Source organism: Seriola dumerili, unplaced genomic scaffold, assembly GCF_002260705.1.
Source record: "Seriola dumerili isolate Sdu_G_001 unplaced genomic scaffold, Sdu_1.0 BDQW01000301.1, whole genome shotgun sequence".
NCBI classification, from domain to species: domain Eukaryota; kingdom Metazoa; phylum Chordata; class Actinopteri; order Carangiformes; family Carangidae; genus Seriola; species Seriola dumerili.
Window position 1 is genome coordinate 1,878,169 of NW_019174556.1, and position 21,277 is coordinate 1,899,445.

The 21,277-nt window shown below is 37.3% G+C and overlaps 2 protein-coding genes across 2 annotated transcripts; one reads left to right on the top strand and one right to left on the bottom strand.

The window, feature by feature from the left end:
- Nucleotides 1-5,277: 5,277 nt before the first annotated feature.
- On the top strand, nucleotides 5,278-6,354 carry LOC111231399 (5-hydroxytryptamine receptor 4-like). Its single transcript, XM_022758475.1, has one exon. It carries the CDS (start codon nucleotides 5,278-5,280, stop codon nucleotides 6,352-6,354), a length of 1,077 nt encoding a protein of 358 aa, XP_022614196.1.
- Nucleotides 6,355-12,257: 5,903 nt separating this feature from the next.
- Nucleotides 12,258-20,650, bottom strand: adra1d (adrenoceptor alpha 1D). Its single transcript, XM_022758546.1, has 2 exons — nucleotides 19,570-20,650; nucleotides 12,258-13,704 (listed from the first exon to the last, which is right to left on the bottom strand). Exons 1-2 carry the CDS (start codon nucleotides 20,528-20,530, stop codon nucleotides 13,154-13,156), a joined length of 1,512 nt encoding a protein of 503 aa, XP_022614267.1. The 5' UTR covers nucleotides 20,531-20,650; the 3' UTR covers nucleotides 12,258-13,153.
- Nucleotides 20,651-21,277: the final 627 nt, after the last annotated feature.

Here is a 21,277-nt window from a genome sequence, read left to right on the forward strand (position 1 = left end):
TGCACATCATGTGCAACTCTATCTTGTTCTGAAAATCACTTAATCAGAAAACAAAGGTAAATTAATAGCCACATTGGAAAAGAGGAGCTGTCCTAAATCGTCTGTATTGTTTGAATGGTGACACAGAATATATAAATCTTCTCACGTGTCATATCTTAAAGGTCTTTGATTTCTGATTGGACACTTTAACCAGTTTTTGATGTCATATCTATGTATTTTTCATAGTTTAACACACCTATTTAAGCTTTTGGTTATACACTCTAGCACATACAAACCTGTAATTATGAAACTGCCTTGTTGCCTTGGCCTGTGACTGCATAATCAGGTATGTAATATCTAGAATGGTGACCACATCCTGCATATGAGACTCCCAAAACGGGAGGGTTATGGTTTGGGGTTTTAAAGGCTCCGTGATTTGTGTAGCTTGTGCATACACAATATTACATACATGATATTTCTAATAGTGAAAGTACAATCCATTGACTTCTATTGAGAGTGACTTGCCATTTTCTCATAATGTACATGCAATATGAATGACACACCAGAAGAGGGCTGCATTGCCCCGAGGATGTTTCAGACTTGTGTATGTGCGTGAACTGCTTTCATCCCTGAAATGTTATATTTATAGTTTTGTGCACTCTTGTTAGTCAAGGTCGCACTGCTCTCACATTACCCCCAGCTATGACCATGACTTAGCTTTGATTTTTTTTTTTTTTAAATGGCCAGAGAGAACAATTTTAAATGAAAAAAACGTGAATCAATGAGAAAAACAAGAACAATAGCGAGAAAAAAATAATTTATCTGAAGTTGTTTGGCTCCAAGTTCATATGGGATTTTTGCAGCCCCAAAAATTTGAAACTGAAATGACTGTTATGCAGGTGTGTATTCAGTTTTCTTTTTGCCCCTCTAGCAGATATTTTATACCTAAAGACACATTCAATCTATACACTATAATGGCCATAATAATTACTTAATTGAGGTGGGGGGTGGGGGGTGGGGGGTGGGGGGGGGGTGGATGGAAAGGAAGCAGAGAGTTAATATTGGCTTACTAACCAGATGGGGTCAGCAGTGTATATGCAGCATCTTCTTCTGAGGGTAAGATGTGGTACATAACTGAGCATTTTACAGACTTATCTTTTGAAAACAAGTAAGCTGGAATACATTAAAAACTAAGTGTTAGTGTTAGCTCATGGTACCTACAGTTAATAAAAACCTGGTGGCTATAGTCCTCATTTCAGCTGACAAAGTCCACAGTTGCAACTAGAGAAGCTCCTTTTGTTTACATTTGTGTGTCACTAAAGATCCACTGTTTAAAAAAAATATAAATTTCTACTGGTAAATCTCCTCCTGTTATCTCTGTAAAATGTATTTGTGGAAAGTGACTAAAGCCTGCACAAAAAGTGGCAAGATGTGGCTAATTTAAAATGTCATACTTAAAATATTTACACATATGCAAGAGTAATACAAGTGGAAGAAAGAAATAGTCAAATTAAATTTTACAAAAAAAAAGAAGTAAGGATTCAATAGTCAGGTGAAATCATCAAGTTAGAAAGTTAGATCATGGATCAGTGATTGATTGGTTGGATAACACAGCTCATTCTTTCCTTCTTGCCTGACTCAGAGGAGTCTTAAAAGTTGGCATACGTTGGCATACCCCAGATTGAGCAAAAAACCTGCAAAGTTGGAATAACGTTTGACAGATGAGGAAACACTAACTCCTTCATTGATTCAGCACATTTAAATGAAATATATGAAACAAAGTGTCACTGAACATTTTGCAGATACATACAGATACATTCAAAAATGTTTCAGTTTTGTTCATTAAAAATATCTACTCATGTTGTTCAAAAAAAGTAATCTGGACAGCATTATGTTTCTCTTAAAATATATTTTATGGATGCAGTTTTTTAGTATATGAGCATAAATTTAAGGAGAAAGTATGGCAAATTCATACAAAGTCCACAATGATAGAAAACTAATTTGAAGGATCATATACTACCATTAGTCAGTAGTACACTGCTGATAATGAAATGTGTAATCATACAAGATAGGTCACTCTATTTGTCCTCCAGCAAATGCAACAAAGCACGGGAATCAACCTCTGCTCACTCCTCTTTCGGAAACAAAAGAACAGATGTGCAGCCAGTCTACCCTGTCTGTAAAGCACACTTGTATTACACATATGAATGACTGGTCTGAAAAAACACTAGTTATTGAGCCAATGTGCCTTTTATTGCACCCTTCATTAAAAATCCCCCATGTTTAATTAGAACACATCCGCCACACTTGAGATACGTCTGTCACTGGCTGAGGCCCAAGGTATTCAAGCTCAGTAGGACTGGCTGTGCTCTACTGCACACTGAAACACATGAAAGGGATGATGAGCGCTGTTTCAGGGGTATGTAGAAAGTGAAGCTGCACCCATGCAAAACTCGTTGGAAATGTGAAGTCCGATAATAAGTATCTATGCTGTCAGTATATGCTTATACTGTATATATTAAGAATAGAACTTTGTTCTTATTTCTTTTTGTTTCTTCAGTTATATAATATTAAGACAAAGAAACAATACATGGACAGGACATGAACATTTTTTGTATGTAATTTCTGCCCTGGATAAACACAGCATCATACAACCGTTGTGTTGTCCACTACTACTTACTGTCTGAGTAAAAGTCTGCGCCGTGCAGCTGCTGGTTCATGCTACCTTTGGTTTTTTCCAAAATTATGCTCACTGTAGGTGTCCAAAAAGACGCCTGTATTCAGATGCTTTCAAAATTGATACAATGTCCAAATGTGTTTTTCAGCAGTTAAAGATGGCCCTCACAGCATGTAATTTGTAAACTTCTGAGTTACACTGCTTCCAAACTCCCCATGCCTGGTGAAGGTATTACAATCCATCCTGAAGGGGACATAAATGTCTGAATCAAATATCATGGCAATCCATCCAACAGTTGTTGAGACATTTTACTAATAAACAAAAATGCCAACCTGCAGGAGGTGCTACAGGGAAAGTCAGAGGATCACCAAAATCAGTAGGATTAATCTTCTGAAGACTGAGAATGTCTGCACAAAATGTCATGGCAATCCATCTAATTATAACCATTTAGTGTTTGCACTGTATTATATACAGTAGTCTATAGTCGTAATGACAGGGTTAGGTGCTTACATTAAGTTGGTGTCAAATATAATTTCCTCCAACATGATTTTCCATGCACTACTGTGCAAATGTACTAATTTCAGAGTCATTTCAACATACTGTACCACAATAAGAATGGCAGTGTCATCAAAAAAATAGAAAATGTAAGCCTCCTGGTTGCTCTTTGTAGAGTCGTTTGAACTGAGTTGGCAGGGGAGTTGGCAGCAGACTGTATTTTTTACTGTGATTATTGTTGCATGTGTTCATTGCAGCCCACTTCCCACATCTCCCATCCCTCTCCTCTCCGTGTAGAACCAAGGTTGACAGACCTGTAGTATGACACAGACATGAGGACTGACGATCATCTCTCTTCTATACAGGTAAGTGACATTGTTTAAACATTTTTTTGGTACTGCCTAATGTGAACCAGTGCAATAAACAAATCTTTGATTTTAAACTGAATTTAAAAGATCTTGTTTGAAATGCTAACATCTATAAATAAGTCATCTAGAGTCACAGTAACTGAGCGGCTCTTGGCAAAGATGGAAAGATGCGTATACTACTGAATTTATGATACTTTAAATGTGGCTTTTTCAGAATTGCAGGTATTATAGCTTCTAAATGAAAAAACAACTAAACTTCCTGCTTCGATATTTTATATTACATTTTAATGTGAACACCAGCACCATACTAGGAGTATTGTTTTCTTCAGTATTTCATTGCAAAGGATGCAACCACAAAGAAAAATATAAAGATATTTTTATTATTACCAAGCATCAAATATGACAAACATAAAAATAATTTTGTTTTCACTAAACTACAGTTGGTAATATAAGCTTGACAGGAAGACATTATGTAAAGCTTTTGCACTGATAATAACTAACTATTGTCTACGAGCACTGTAAATCACCAAATTGACTTTAAGAAGACAATTTTATGGATAATAGAGGATGGGAATATGTACTGTACAAAACAATAGACTTTATTATAATTGCGTGTTTCTTGCAGACATGGGGCTTCTAAAGATTAGAGGATGAAAGGGAACAGTGACGTGTGTGTGTGTGTGTGTGTGTGTGTGTGTATGGGGGGTGGGGTGGAGGTGACTGCCCTTACCATTTTTGCGCAGTGCCAAAGTGCCCTCTACCTCCCTGAAGAGGGAAGTGTGGCAGAGTAAAATGCACTTTCACCTGCTTTAACTGAATATATGATTAATTTATGAGCAGCTTTCAATTCAGGAATGAATATACACCTAAATAAAATTTTCAAAACTGGATGGGTATGATATATACAGTATGTCGTGAGTTTAAATGAATACATTTATTTATTTTACCTTGACTTCATTGACACTAATGTGTGTCATTTCAACTCAACAGGTCTTCAAGCCCAAACAAGAACCTACATTTTCAATCAGCTTTGCTTTGCCATCACTGCATAGTCCCTGTGGTGTTCATTAAAATCTGTTCCAAATCAGCTGGAACATCTGCTCCTTGTTCACACCACTGGCACTTGGAATTTGTCATATGTGTTCAGCTGTGTGACATCCTCTAATGTGCAATGCCTGAATTCAGAGGACTAAAATTTAACAAATACATAATTATTCCCAGAGGCAAACACACTTGGAAAATGAAATAAATGACTAATATTCTCACAAACCTCCAATGCATTTTGTGATAACATTGACGTGATGATGTTAATGTGGAGAATCCCATGCCTCCTCAAGCTACTTGGTGCTATCTGATGCTTCAGAGTATTTTTTTTTGTTTTTTCTTGGATTAGAAAACAAGTGCTAAACGTAATAATGCATTATTCTCATCATAATATCAAGACCTGTGTTGATGGAAAGAACATCTGGTTTTGCTCACTACACCAAGCAAATAGATAGCATTTTAGACAAGGCATATCAACGGCTTTTCAACCCAACACTCTTTCGTGATTGGTACGTCAAACTAAAGCTTACAGCTTAGAAATAAATTAATGACAAGTTGAAGCAGAAGTTCTGTCTGAAACAAATTTTTGTCTCTGTTAATGAAGCACTAGAGTATAAGCAGAGCGCTTTGAAATGCCTCTCTTACTGCAATGTCAAACAAAAACACTCATTTCTTACAACTGTATCTGTGTGTTTTGACAGGTTTGATTAGACCATGGATAACGGCAGCTTGGGATTGCTTGGAGATGCTAACACATCTCTTCAGATTGAACTTCAGTCCTGTACTACAGTGAGGAACCAGGCCTCTCGCATTTTCCTGTATGCCTCCCTCTCTGTTGGCATCGCCTGCACAGTGGTGGGAAATTTCCTGGTGGTCTTGTCCATCGCCTACTTCAAGCAGTTGCAATCACCCACAAATTCCTTCGTCATGTCCTTGGCAGTGGCTGACTGCCTCGTTGGCCTGGTAGTGATGCCTTATAGTATGATTCGGACTGTGGAGGGATGCTGGTACTTTGGTGCCCTTTTTTGTCAACTTCACTCGAGCCTAGATGTGATGCTGTGCACTGCCTCCATATTTCATCTAAGCTGCATTGCCTTTGACCGCTACTATGCTGTCTGCAACCCGCTAGTTTACTCTTTAAAGATGTCTCGTAGTCGGGTAGCTCTCCTCATTGTTGTGTGTTGGGCTGTTCCCATGCTCATTTCCTTTGGCCCCATAATGCTAGATCTTCATATTGCTGGTGTGGACATCTTGCTCCCTAAAGATGTATGCGTATTCTTGGTCAATCGAATTTATGCTGTCATGGCTTCCATGGTAGCCTTCTACTTGCCGATGGCTATCATGCTAGTAGCCTACTGGAAGATCTTCAAAGCCGCCAAAAGGCAGGCCAAACAGATAAGCGCCATGGAAAGCCAGATGGCGGCTGGAGTGGGAAAAGACTCGAGCAAGAAACAAAGACACCGAAACACTATGAGGAGGGAGAGAAAGGCTGCAAAAACTTTGGGTATCATCATGGGAGTTTTCCTAATCTTCTGGATGCCCTTCTTTACAGTCAACATTGTGGACCCATTTATTGAATACAGCACAGAAGTGGTTGTTTGGGATATATTTTTGTGGCTAGGCTATATCAACTCATCTCTAAATCCCTTCCTGTATGGTTTTTTCAACCGTTCCTTCCGCAGGGCATTCCTCATGTTCATTGGCTGCAGGGTATGCCTGCCTGGATCCTCCCCTGGGATGGAGCTATCTCACACTAGGAAAGATGCAAATGAGCGTGCAGATAAATCATGAAATACAGATAATATCTCTATATTTTGTGGAGGCATACAAACATCAATGAATAGTAAGGGCTATATAGTTTTGGGAATCAAAGGCACTGTTCAATGTGCTCCAACCAGTTTTTTATTAACAGCCAGGCAAAATAATGTTTCAAAATGTTTCAATTAGGAAGAATTCTTATTCTAAGAATTGGTAGTAAAGTGGGACTGCCATCAACCATGACTTCAACTGTGATGTCTGAAATAACTTCTTTAATTTCCTTATAAAAGTAGTGTGCTCTGTTGCATAATGTGTTTTTATCTTGTGACAGAAAAAAAGGATCTGAATAGGCTCTGCCACAAAAGCTTTTTCCAGTATTAGCACTGTCAAGTAAATAAGCTTTGGATGACTTCCATGTGTTACTATGGTACCCCAATGTAGAAAATGTGCTTGTGATATTAGATGAATATCAAACCAGAAAGTAGTTGTGAACTGTGGGAATAATTTGCCTATACATGCCAGTCATCATCAGGCTAACATTTACCTGTATCCCTATAATATGTTTACGTCTAAAGCAGACAGATGTCTATTGGTTGAACTTGACTAATTCAAATGATTGCCACGTGTGTATATAGCTACATTACAGGGCCTAGAAACGGCTGAAAATGACTTAACAATGATTTGCTTTCATCAATACGAGTGAGGAGGAGGACCGAACTAGATCTTAACCACAGATAACAGGTTTTTTATGAAAGAAAACAATTTCCAATGGTTAAAAAAAAAAAAAAAAAAGGAAAAGCAAAGAAAACGCATGACATGGAGAGGCAACATCGACCTTCACTATGGGACACACGGAAGATTTACATCTGAAGTAAAGGACTTTCTCATAATGATAAACTTCATGATTCTTTTCTTCGGGACTTTGATGCACTGATTCCAAGCTAAAGTTGATTTATTATTATGTGAAGTAAATTTACAGTTTTAGTATCCACATCTACTGTATCATAGTGGTTGAACACCAATCTCTATTCAACCATATCACATGTATATTGAGAGTTAACCTATGAAAAAATACATAATACAAAATCATGATTAAAACACAGGCCTGTTTTATTCCTGTTTACAAACATTACTGACGTCAACAAACCTTGTGAGGTCACCAACATTGTCAGATAGAATTACTAACTTTGATTTTGTTGTTGTCAGTCTGTATATTCAGCTCTCTCAGTTTGGGAGTAATAGTTTATTCTAATTCTGTTTTTTATTATGGTGGTGGGGCAATGCTGCTGTTTACATTTGGGTTGTTGGTTTGCTTTTAACAATGATAGATGTTCTCACTGCCATTACTGAAAAAAATATCACATGATGTGTGAACTCTTTCAGAAGGACCAAAAACTGTAGAGCTCAAGCCTAACTAAGAGAACAAGGTATCCAGGTGATTGCACTGGGAAAGGCAAAGTCATCCTGGCATATCCTACAGATAAGGATGATGGCACACACAGTTTTAAAGTGTGTAATGTGTGATGTCAAATGAAATGAAAGGCACACATTTGACTGTGCCTCTCATTGTGTTTAGACTAGCAATCTGTGTAATTTTACTGTCTGGTTTGCTAGTTAATTACACAATCTCTCCCTTAGACTGAGCAGGAGCAAAATTTGAATTCTGTGAATGAACATGAAAGTTTAATACAAATCCCTTATTTTACACAAGGGTAAATCAACACCTATTAAATACAACACTGTACCAAGGTTCGAATTATGGGGGGGGGGGGGTTGCTAAAGTCTGACACCCCTGATTAAGATTTAGATTAAGATTAAGACGAAAAAAAGATGTATTAACAACAGTTCAGAGGGGTTGAAACATTTATATATCCTTCTTACCTGTATTACATGTATTTCCCATATTCATGTCTCGAATAATCCTGTACTACAATTTCAGACACCCCTAAAGTGGACTATACCATTTCTCTACCTTGATGTTAGCTGAGCATCACATCTGCCTTCGTCACTCCCATCAGTGGCTAGCGTCTCTATTGTGCAGGTAAATATAAGTAGTAGTCGCTAACTATCCAGATTGTTTAATACATTTTACTTTCTTACCTTTTGAGTTTCTGAATCAGATTGTGTCAAGTATCTGGATGAAGGCTAATTTTAGCTAGTTTCTATCTTTTGCTTTAAGTTAGAGTTAACCAATGTTAGCTAGCTGATAGCACACCCTTTCATTTCATTACCAATATGAAATGTTTAGGTAGCGAAAAAATGGTGCTCAGTCACGAGCAGTGATACAATGGATTAGATGCTGTAGAGATAAATTTTGACATCAATATAGTGTTAATTATTTCATTTTAATAGTTTCGTGGCTGTGGTGGTTTAGTCTTTTACATTTTCGGTATTATGCCCTTTAAGAGGCACCCTCGTTGTTTTCAATCAGGAATTCAGTAGTTTTACTTGGTTGGATAATTGAACAATATGTGTACTAAAGGCTAAGTAATTGTATTAGCATTTTACTCTAAATAATAGGCTTAAGTACAATTTTGAGGTACTTGCACTTAACTTGAGTATTTCCATTTTTTTGCTACTTTATACTTCCACTCCTACATTGTACATGCTACTCCACTACATTTATTTGACAGCTTTAGTTAAACAAGCAAGATACTGTATTCACTGTTACATCTCAGCTCACTGAAGCATGTGCCTGCACTGTACTGGGTTCCCTTTCACCCTGGAGAAAAAGTTGATCCCCTTATTATAATTAGCACTCTGCACAGTACCAGTGTAAACTGTATCTTCAAAGATGTCTCAAGCAACTTGTCCTTCTGGCAAAACCCCAGTAATTGAAGTAAAATTTGGTATTTTGACAGCTGTTAGCCAGCTGCTGATACAGTAATGTTGCATGATTGGAAACCTACCCCATAGTTCGCAGTGCTACAGCAGTTTTCTGACTTGTGTGAGTTGTTGTGTTGCTTTAGCCTTTTGTTGTTTGAAAACTCTAAAAAAACAAATGAATACATTGAAATCGACATATAAATACGTGGCCTCCTTCAGTGTGCTCCTGCCAGGGTTGGTTGGAAGTCGAATTATTTAAGTGGCACCCATCCAAATCTGCTTTTTGTGATGAAAATAAGCTGAATACTAAGTATAATGTAGTGCATAATCTTAAACCTTAAGCATAAACCTCTCAGGACTAAAAAAAAATGACTATATTAACTATGAATATAACTATTCACTGTAACTATTCACTATTGTATTTTGATATTTTAAATAAATAAAGTTATACAAACATTGAATTGATGTATCCAAAACATTCTGGACCCCTGAAATAACATGTTCACAACATTAAAAACAAGCATATTTTACTCAAATTTTATTTATGTTTTAATCTTCTTTTATATTTCATGTCATCTAATTGTTTGTGGTGTGACAATGAATCACACTCCCAGCATAGATATTTTATTCAACATTTTTATCTTTTGAATTAAATTTTGCGCCATTGAAAATGAGAGATAGACAGAGGGCCAATAATAATTACTTTGTAGCAAGATGACAATGTATCTGTCAGAGCTATCAATACTTCAGATAAGTGGGACCCAAAAGTATCATGTTTCACAATCCGCCAAACATTCTTCCATTATTGTGATTGATCAGTGTCTAATCATGCGGCAGTGTTACTTTCTAAACATGCTTGATGAAGTCTTTTGGTATAAATGGAAATATGAAATGAAGTTGTGTTTTGAATGTGCTCATGAAAACATTGCAGTCTTAGACAGGACACACTGAATGTAGGAGAATAGTAAAGTTAGGCAGATGGTGGATAATTGTGCACGTGAAGGTGTTCTCTCACTTTTTGCATATTGACATTATTATTATTTTATTTTTATTTCATGATAACAAGTTTTTAAAAAGAGGCTCAATGCCTTTTTAAGGAGCAGTCTTACCCATAAACATTTCATAATTAAAATATTAATTACCCCAGTAAAAGTTTATAGTTTCTTTACAGCTTAAAATGTTAATACACAGATTGAGTTAGAGGGGCAACATGCATGACATAGACAAAAAATGTTTAATACTCTGTTTAATTTCTGTGTCGTAGTTTTTCAAACTAAATGTTAAACAATCACAATTTTTTAAAATTTAAGCCTGTGTTGAGTTTGTAATTTAAAATTTGTCTTTTTAAACAGATATAACATTTACACTGTGCACAGGTTTTGTGGCACATTGTAGCCAATGAAATATTAAGTAAAGCACAACTGATGAGGAAATATAAAATGTAAAATAAAATATATGTACATTTTTTCTTTTTCCAGTTTTAAACAGAGCTGTTAATCTGCTTCTTTTGTGATCTTGCTCATTTAAACAGCCACTTGTGCAGCAACATTGTGTTAGTATCCAGTCAGGTTTTGTCTAAATGTTTAATCCATTTCCATGGTGATATTCCATGGATGAGGTTTATTAGTCTTAATAGAGGTAAGATCTCTCTCTCTCTCTCTCTTCTTCTGCTCTCTCTCTCTCTCTCTCTCTCTCTCTCTCTCTCTCTTTCTCTCTCTCTCTCTTTCTCTCTTCTTTTTTCTCTGTCTACTTAACTCACAGAGCTATTGTAGTTATTTCTCATTTATTTTGTGAATCAGCAGTGTGGTGAGTTGTGCTAGACTTATACCAACAGTCAACCTAACAGGTTATCTCACACAGAGCAAAGGGCTGTGTTGCCATGGTAACAAACAATCACATCTGCTGACAAATGACCACAAGAAGAAAACGACTCAGTTTGTGGTTTAACGTTGCTGTAAAGTGAGCTATGAGACTGGAAAGTGTTTCTGGAAACCCTGGTAACTTGAAACTATAGCTATATTATTTGTTGCAATTGCCTCACTCTTCTTGTAACTTGTAACCTAATCCTGCAAGGCACTTAGATGCCCAGTGCATAGCAAATTAGCCTTATTCAAGATAGTCAAGAACAATACAGCCTTGTGCCAAAGATGCACTTAGATGTTTATCTGGAGTCTTTTTCTTGCTCTATGCTCTAGAGCATAGTAAAAAAGGGTCTCTGTTAAACCAGCAGCACCACTATCACCAGCGCTAGTACACTAGCAGTACACACCATGCAGTGACTTGTGTTACTTGAGTTAGGAAATAGCTTTGATGAAGTTATGTTGTTGTTTCAAGTCAGTTTTTTGTGGGACAGAGGGAAGAGTGAAAATAATTGGAAATGGAGAATAAATGGTTCAAAGGACATTTGACCTTTTGAAAAAGACCACAACAAACATCATCTGAACAGTGACAGCTATAGTTTTGTATATATTTTTTTAAAATATATTTCTGCTGTTCATGTCTGGATTTTGAGACTATCCCATACACTGGCAACAATTTGTGCTTTGATGTTTTAGTCCAAGATGAGCACTGTCTTCTGTTTGTTTTCATCCAATTCCTTCTCTTCATTGAGATTTTTTTTCTGTCATTTATTAGTTAAATTATTACAAATGCAAAAGGTAAAGTTCTGTTGGTTGATTTTGGTGGAATGAAGCTAATAGCAGGAAGTCATTGAGATTTCTTAGTCTTCATAGAGTCTCTTTTTCTCTGTTTCTCTACAATGCCTAGTGTTATGTGAGTGTGTGTGTCTCTGTGTTACTCTCACTTTAAATTCCTAAATTCTTTATTTGTATTTGATTCTCAATCAACAGATTCTCACTCTGTTCACCTTGACAGGTTAAGATATTGATTTTTTCCTCTGTTGGTATTTTATTTAAAAACAAACCATTTTGCTTTCCAACAGGCTAAGTTAAACTTGGCCTGAAAAAAGTGTGGTAGATAAAACAACCAAAACAATAGTGACATCTGCTGGTTGGGGCAGATGTTTTTTTTTTTTTTTATTCATGAAATAAATTATAATACTTCACTGTAATTTAACTGAAAACCAGAGTTAGTCTCATCTTGTTCCCCTCCTTTTTATTTTACATTTCATTTGACATTAACATAAAATCAGAAAATACAAAAAAAGCATATTTATTTCACATTAGCACTCACTTGGCAGAGCAAATTACAGTTAGGTGGGCCAAGTAAACTCATGTCGACACAAGTCAATTCAATTTTAATTATATAGCGCCAATTCATAAAGTTATCCCATGGCACTGAGATAATGGTTGTTTATGCAAACAAGTGTGCATATCAATGCCAAGTGAACTTATAAATCCAACTTTTAAAATAAATACTGTGCAGCATCTCTGTTTTCAGCTGGCCTCTTATCTTTACAATGCTTTGTCAAAACAGAAAAATGGCACATGAAATACCGTAATTCATTCAACATTAAAAATTGCACTTATGACTCTAACTTTGCTCTGTTAGAGCTTAAAAGTTACATTTTGTAATAGTGTTTTTTTTTTTTTATTCTTTTTTTTGTTTCAAATCAGCTGAACATCAAACAAAGCAGTCACCATTCAATGGGAGTCATCACACAGTATCAGCTGGCTAATACTTAAAGACATGGAGACAGTAATAATGACACTGGTTTATGTTAAAGTCTTACCAAAAGTGCATACACCTGTCAGCTGTGAGCTGTGTAATGTCAATGAAAATAAAGTCCAAGGAGTTAGCTACTTTGGGTCCTTTAAGCAGTTCATGAGAATTTTCATCTAAATAAACATGATGGTCATGAGGGATTGAGATAAAATTTTAGTCTTGTTTGTGCTGGGGTCAAGCCATCATTCTCAGTCCATAGCTTCAGTCAAGCTTTGATTCTCAGATAATCTGTGAACACAAAATTATGCCCTATCTTAGTCTTTCTTGCATGTTGGTCCAATATGGCCCTTTGAAAATAAATAAAAGATTCTGTGATGACCCTCTAAATGTCAGTCTCTTTCAGGCCATAGCAGTCTGCCAGATCATAGAACTGATAACTGTTCTGCTCACAGGAGTTGTAAATCCCCATGGAGACTGTGTCTACTATATCAATCCGTCCCACTGCAGGTGTGGTACCTTTTCCTGTCCCTCCTTTAATTTTATTTGACAGATTGTTCACTTTCTTTTTGAGCTGGACAGAAGACTTTTGCAGGGGTGGAAACAGACTCCATCCTTTGAAACCTAGCGAGTGCCCTTTCCCCTTGTGTAACAATGAGCTGCCACAGGATTCATGTACAGTGTAGCCAGGCTTATAGTCTGCTCTCTGATCCCTTGTCTTTCCTTTGACAGCTGTCCGCCACCTCTGGTCATAGAAGCGGCGAAGGACCCTCTGTCTTTGGTGACACTGGCACCTGAGGAGCCGAGTGAAAGCCCTCTGGAACTCTTTGCTGGAGCACGGGTAGATCATGGGGTTGATGCAGCTGTTGAAGTAGCCCAGCCAAAAGACTACCTTGAACACAGTGTCAGATGGCTTCAGTGCCGGGAAGAAGGAACCTATGGAGAAGAAGGTAAGATTTGTGAGTAGCCAAAATGTATAGTATATAAACAATACAGGATACTGCTGTCAATGTTCCATTAAGAATCAAAATAATTTTTGCAATAAATGTCTTCAAAGTTCAGAAAAGTTGAAGCAAAATGTAGGTACAGGGAATGTAACGCTAAATACAGTTTATGATTTTTGGAAATAAAATGGCGACCATTTTGTCAGACTGAACAGGTTAAAAATATATAACAAGTAAAAATAGTTAAAATGGTTTATCTCTTTTAGGAACTACATAGGAAAGCATTATTAAGGATACATACACTACAAACAATGCACTACTGTGGGCACAGTTGTATTAAGCTATTATACTACATACATATTTTTCATCCCTTTGACAGTCAGATATTCACAGCATTATTTATGTAATGATCTATTGTGCAGCAGTAGCTGTTTGTTTGTGTTTATTAATAGGAACAGAGGAGGTTCTGACAAATTTGTGGACTTTTATGAATGGAATGGATATTTACAGAGGAAGTATTAACCACAAGCCTGAGTGCACATAGCTCTTTCTATGATGCCTTTGCTGGAATAGAATATGTGATGATGAGACATTTTCTTTATTTGTGCCGAATAGTTCAATTTCTTGGTTTTAGTTGATGCAACATTGGCCCTACATTGACACATTAAGCAGGCTGCTAACAACAGAAAGGAGATTAAAATTTTCTTGTGGTGGTGAGTTTTCCTGTGGTATGTGCTTTCTCAAAGAGGATAAAGTAGAATGTGTCTTGTAAGGTGTTTGCCATGCTTGAATGAGATACCTGATGTTTGATTCATGACGCTCTGAAAATTCTACATGTAATACATTGCCTTTGCTTGTGCAGAGGTTTATACCAACCCTGTCTTTCCATCTTTGTATGATGGAAAATCCTGCCATAGACAACCTTGAAATATTACATTTATCAGCTTTATCAGCTTTTGTAGGGTGGTTTCTTTTTTGGCATGTAAAGAATGGTGATTCAACATAAACTGTCAGTTTTCTTTTTTTTTTTTTGAAAATTGCTTCCTGTACAGTACACCAACAACCCAGGCTCTCATTACCGTGCTCATGGTCTTTATACTTGCACTGGCAATTTTGATATGACATGCTGTTATTCATGGAATGTTACTTTTTCCTATTGCTTTCTAGTTGTTCTTGTCTCCCCAGGCTTGGATTTAACACAGTGTTGACCCTGGACACAGAGGCAACATATCACAGTGCTAATGTCAAGTCTGCACTGCTTGGGCCCAAAAGTCCAATTTCATTTCAGTTCTGTTAGTACAAAGTGTTAATATCTGAAATGGCTTGTATGTGATTTTCAAAGTAATGGTTTCATGCCGTTTTGACATCAGCTATCAAACGACATTCTGTGCACTAACAAATGCAAAACAGGAGACTTGTGCCATTTACTCGAGGACATAAACTGCATAATAAAACAGATTTTTCTAGCTTACTTGTAATGTTTTCTGTAGCATGTACAGTATTTTATGCTTAGCAGCTCCTACCTGGCTCTGACTTTGCTTTCATTTCTGTTAAAAGACTTGTCTTTAAACCAGTTCTGATTCTGAATCTTTAAAGATTAAGATGAAAAAAGTGATTAGGGGAAATTATGTTCTCCATTGATTCTTCTCACTGAAGTCACATCACCTTAAAGGCAGACAGCTAGTGATTCATCATTCTGACGCACAACCACAACACCGTGACAACAGGTGATTTTTTTTTCTTCTTCCTCTTTTTTGTTTTATTGCCTTTGAGATAACAGTATCTTTTAAGTCTGATGTGTGCATGATGATTGCCATCTTAAATCCCCTCTGAGGATGCAATTTTTTTTTAAGTTCACATAGGCTCATACCCCAGTACAAATCATAAAGTCAAGCAACAAATGATTGCTTTGGATACACCCTGAATCCTGTGGAGGAGTCTGGGGATGTGATGGCTCTTTTGTGTGAGCAGGCAGAATCCTGATTGGTCCTCAGTTAAAGAGCTTATGGCATTATCTCCTTGACATTTAATGTTCTGTGAAGGTCAATATTTGACACAGCTTTTTAAAAAAACTCAACCTCAACATGTGACCACCAAGGATGGTGGTTCAGTGAATACTTGCATTATGGTATGCATTTATAGAAGGTCTTTGCCTTAATCATCATGACATATTGTAATGATTATAATAGCCATAGGGTTACTTATATTACCAGAAATTCTATATATTACAGGATTTATTGGACTATTTTTTTGTGTAAGGCTGGTGGTATATTATGATTTTATTATCAAATCCATCCATGAAAAGACCAAAATCAACAATGAACTGGTCTCTCTCTCAATACTTTCCAACTTCCCCCATTCACTCTATGGCTCTCAGCCCCAAATCCATCGGTTCCTACAGAAGATGTAGTTATTTCAAAATGGGCCATGAATGAGAAAAATTATATATATACAGTATATATATTTAAAACAAATGGGACTGTAGTTTTTAGTAAACTTTTCTTGTAAAATATTTATTGGGACTATTCACAATTGCAGATGTGAGTCCTGTACAGCAGCAGGACAGTGTATGTGGGATCAACTCAAAATAAACTATGTTGCCCAAGCTCATACAAATGAAGGAAGATGTTATCCAGTGCAACTATGTGGCTTATTGGTGTGAATTTACCTTTTTTTTTTTCTTTTGACAACAATGGAAGTCATATAGGAATAAGATATATCAGGCTTTGGCTGCACAGCCAATGTGTGCTAGTAGTATCAATTAATTGTTGGTTTTGGTCTTTTCATTGGATTTTTTGACAATAATAAAATATATAATATCACAAGACTTAAACCTTAAATTGAGAAAACCTTGAGCTCTTGTTAAACAAGCATAACACTCTAACAAATGTAAATTGTAGAGTTGAGGACCACATATATAACATTCCAGGCAAAAGTATCAATCTACCAAAGCATAGTGTTTAGAAATAAATGAAATGACACACTGGGTTTCCTTATGCTATTAATCTCAATACATACATGTTAGACAGTGTTTTCTTACAAAAATGTTGTACAATATATATTTGCTGCAAAACTATATCATTTCCAGTGTATTGTTTCTATATCCCTAATTTCAGAATTGAAAATATACATTCAAAACACAAAGAAGAACAACTGCAGAAAATAAAAGTTTGAAACTTGACACATGTAGGACTTTGTGCCTTCATGTCGCAAAGATTTGGATTTATGTGAGCATGGACAGTAGAGCTTGGAAAAAAAACCCGCCAATTATAACATTGTCTGGTAATTAATACTAAAATGCTAATTCTACATTCCCTGTGCAATAGGTTGTGCTTGATATTTTATCCATTATACTAGGAGAGAGACAGCATTCAAAGTAGCTCTCAAAGGCTATTTCTCTTTATTCCATCACTTCTCTGGCAATAGAAAAAATAGTACTCATGAGTCTAGTGCACTAATATAAGCAAATGGTGTTAGGGCACTCTAACTAGAGTTTCAGATGAGTCAGGCTACTCTGTCTAGATTTGCATCATCACAGAAAAAGGGGTCTGAGTGGCATAAGAGGTGGTAAAAATACATGTCTGCCTTTCAGCAAAAGCTTACTCATTAATGATGTCTTTCTACAAAGGACCAACATCAATCCGCCTGACTGACCAAGTGTGGAAAAGCAGGGCTTGTACTTGTGGGTTGTGGCTGCGCTACACTTGTCAGTCCGTCATTTAGTAAACAAACTGCAACCCAGCCCATAGGGGTGAATCCATAAAAACAACATTGTAATACTTTATTGATCCCTGCGGGGACCTAATGTTTTAAACTACTTCCACCGGGGGCTTGAAATGTTCAGGGTGAAACTGGAGAACAGCATGTCTGAAGGGATTTAACAGGGCAGATGATTTCTATCAAGGAGCTGAAACTCCTGTAAAAGTTTTATTGGGCTTTAACAATCACAGATGACAAAGATGATAATGACGGCCTGACTTCCTCTATCATGCAAGTTAGATCCTCTAGCATCTACTGGGAATCATAAATTTAAAACAACAATTTATGATAGAACATAATGATTCCTTTTGGCTGAGCTCCCCTTTGTTTTCTCTTGAATAATGATATTTCAGTGTCGTGCCACACTGAGAGTAATGGACTCAGCCTTGACATCTTGGTTGAGGTTTCCCAGGAGCAGGTTGTATAATGTGATCACAGAGTCAAGTCAATATGATCAATATGATTATATAGATGAAAATGATTTGATTAGACATTGTTTTTTACAATCAACTCCAAACTTATGGTTCAGAATAGTCATAATGTGTAAATACAAGAACATGTGAATAAATGTTTGGACAATGAATGCAAAAACTCACTCATGTCTTCACTCATTTCCAGACAGAAGAAGAGATGAAGTCTCCAACTGTCTTTGATTTCTGGATACAAATAAACTTGCCCTTTTCACTCCCATTGAGTGAGTAAAGTGATTAGCAGCATCCATTTCATTCCTTGCACCCTTTCTCCCCCTCAGGCTTTTCTCTAATAATTTGATTGTGTAAATTTAGAGGGGCAGCAAGAGTGAGAGTGCTGTGAGTGCTATACCTGATAAGATACTAGCCATTTGTTCATAATAGATTTTTTACAATCAATTACTTCAAATAAATGCAAAATGAAAATTCATGAGGCCACCATTAGTGCGTGTGTGTGTAAGTGCAGCTCCATATGCATGTAGCATTTTTCAGTTTGATTTATGTGTAGCCATAGTGACTTGCTTTGGTCATCCCCACTAAAGGGGGTTTTCAAACATCTGCACAGATTAGAAAATAATTCGTTATTCATGTTTTATCTTGCTGATCCTTTCAATGTTCAATACCGTGGTCAGTTTTAGACATATGCTCAACATTAACACCTAGAGCAAATCGTTTTGTGTTTCCTGGACTTCCTGGTGGCATTTGATGTAATGATTGTGCTGTGGCCTTCCCCTGCTACAAATGTGGACCAGGCAACAAAACCCTTAACAAGCAAATACAATATCATTATTTTATATCAGTGTGTGAGACTAAAACAGATATTCCACAGGAGCTGACACTTGGAATGAGCAGCTGTGATGCTTTGCAAGGTACTGGGAGCATTTAGTTTGAGTGCTCATTACTGAAGAATGTCAGTGTACTATGACTGCTCTTTAAAAAATGTCTATATCAGCCAGCCCTCAGAGCTCTCAAAAAAATTACAGACATGAAACAAGCCACAGTAATGGTCAGATTGCAGATTTGCCCCTTCCTGACCAAAGGATTTGTTTTTATAATATTATAACAATCTTAATTTGGATCCATTCCTGGCACAGTTCCGAAAGAAACAGCAAATGAAATCCTGCATATCCCTTTTTTTCATGTTTCCTCTTATGCCCAAATCTTACTGTGCATGTTTTTATAGTTGATGATGTATGTTTTCTTTAACTGTAGTGTCTTTGGTGTAATACTGGCCTGCTCCTGCAGCCAATAGAGTTATTTTTATAGATACGTAGGCAGTTCTCTGGAGGAGCTGCCTGAAAAAGTTTAATCACCCCAAATGACGCACAGTTATTAATTATTCACATTAAACATAAATCAGTTAGAAAATATCTAATTTTGTTGCAAATGACGTACATCTACCATTTTAGGTGCTATCAGTCAAGGAGTGAATTATAAACTCAAGTAGGCAACCAGTGAAGGCATTTAAGGTGACAGAATTTTTAAGAATTCGTTTGTTTAAGGGTTCTTGAGAAAAGCAAATTTGACTGTGAGGATACAGGCTTATATGAAGCTGTGATATCCCTCGGTACACCGAGACAGACTCACTGAAAGCTATAGGGAGAGAAATGTAAAGTTATAATACATACCCATTGGCAGAAAGAAGAAAAAGGGCAGCCAGCAGAGGATAAACATCCCCACAACGATGGCGAGGGTTTTAGCCGCCTTTTTCTCCCTGGAGAACTTCATCAGCCGCACCGAGAGCGAACTTCTGAACGGGTGGTTTTTGTTGCTCTTTGAACTGCTGGCAGGACGCGCGTCCTCCAGCACGCTGCGACAGTGTATCCGCAGGACCACTTCCATCGACTTGTTTCTCTCTCGCTTGACGCCCGCTTCCAGGCTCTTAGTAGTCCTGCGGGCCACCACATAGACCCTAAAATACATGAAGAGGATGACCATGAGCGGGAGGTAGAAAGAGAAGAGAGAGGAGAAGAGCGCGTAGCCCGGCTCCTCCGTGATCTTGCAGATGCTGTCGTCCACAGGCGGCGGTTCCTTCCATCCCAGGAGCGGTCCGACAGAGATGACCGTGGACGAGACCCACACTAGAACTAAAATAGCTACCGCCTTCCTCTCTGTCATTATGCTCGGGTATTTGAGGCAGTGTTTCACCCCTATGTACCGGTCTATGGAGATGATGCAGAGGCTGAGGATGGATGCGGTGCAGCAGAGCACATCCACCGCTGCCCAGATGTTGCAGAAAACTCGGCCAAACACCCAGCATCCCAGAACCTCTAAAGATGCAGAGAAAGGCAGCACAATAATGCTCAGCAGCAGGTCTGCCATGGCTAAGTTAACAATGAAGAAGTTTGTGACAGTCTGCAAATGTTTATTGCACACCACCGACAGGATGACCAGAATGTTCCCAACAATTGCAACCAAAATAAAAACGGAGAGAAAGATCCCAACCCCGACAACCTGCGAGTCCAGTGTGAAGTTCCTACATGTCGAGATGCTGTCGTTTGGAAACGTTCGCTCCAAAACAGATCCATTGAAAGCGTCAGTAAAATAGATCCCATAGTTGCTTTCGTTCCTCAAGTTAGAGTCTGACATTTTGAAACGCCATAAAGAGAACTTTAAGGTAAGTTTACTAAAGAAAGCAGGGCACTGTCTTCAGTCTCATTTCAGTGTCTGTTTCCAGCAAGACAATTAAACGCTTGTCCTCGCAGGCAAATTTTGCCACAGCCCGAGCGAAGGATGTAAAAAAAAAAAAAAAAAAAAAGAAGTCCATATATCTTCAGGCATATGCATGCATGATTAGGAAAGTGATATCTTCAAAAACAGAAGTATTCAGCTCACTCAAAAATCAATTGCGGATTAGAATCTAGAGGAAGTAAGAGCAATGTTAGATGCAATAATAAAGAAAAAAATCAAATATGTTTAGGTCCATTTCAGCGCATTTCTTCCATGCGATGGTTTTCCACTGGTGGCATCCTTTGTAACAACTCCCTGATCACAGTCAGAGCTGGTACAGCAGGTCTGAACCTACAGCTCCACCCACACGTCACTATTTACTGTTGCGTTCACAGTCTCCACAAGAGAGCGTCTCCTAAAATCTGGATACGAATTCTATGTGACACACTAATTGAAAGTGCTGCCACTTTTCATATCTTAATCTGACTTGTTTTCATAAAAAGATGTTAAATGTTCTCTATATGTATGCGTGTTTTACAGTCTTACAATGCCTACATGTGAAAGTAAAGTATAGATTAAAAAAAAGAGGAGTAAAAGGACAAAAGAGAAACCCTCAACACTGAGACGACCTCTCCCCTCTACCACAAAGATAAGACAAAGTAACTT

What these genes read in the sequence shown, in the direction of transcription:
- LOC111231399 (XM_022758475.1), top strand. Translation starts at nt 5,278, where the DNA reads ATGGATAACGGCAGCTTGGGATTGCTTGGAGATGCTAACACATCTCTT.
- adra1d (XM_022758546.1), bottom strand. Translation starts at nt 20,530, where the DNA reads ATGTCAGACTCTAACTTGAGGAACGAAAGCAACTATGGGATCTATTTT. An exon ending in TTTCTTCTTTCTGCCAATGG is followed by an intron (nt 13,705 to 19,569) that starts GTATGTATTATA and finishes TCTTCTCCATAG; the next exon opens with GTTCCTTCTTCCCGGCACTG.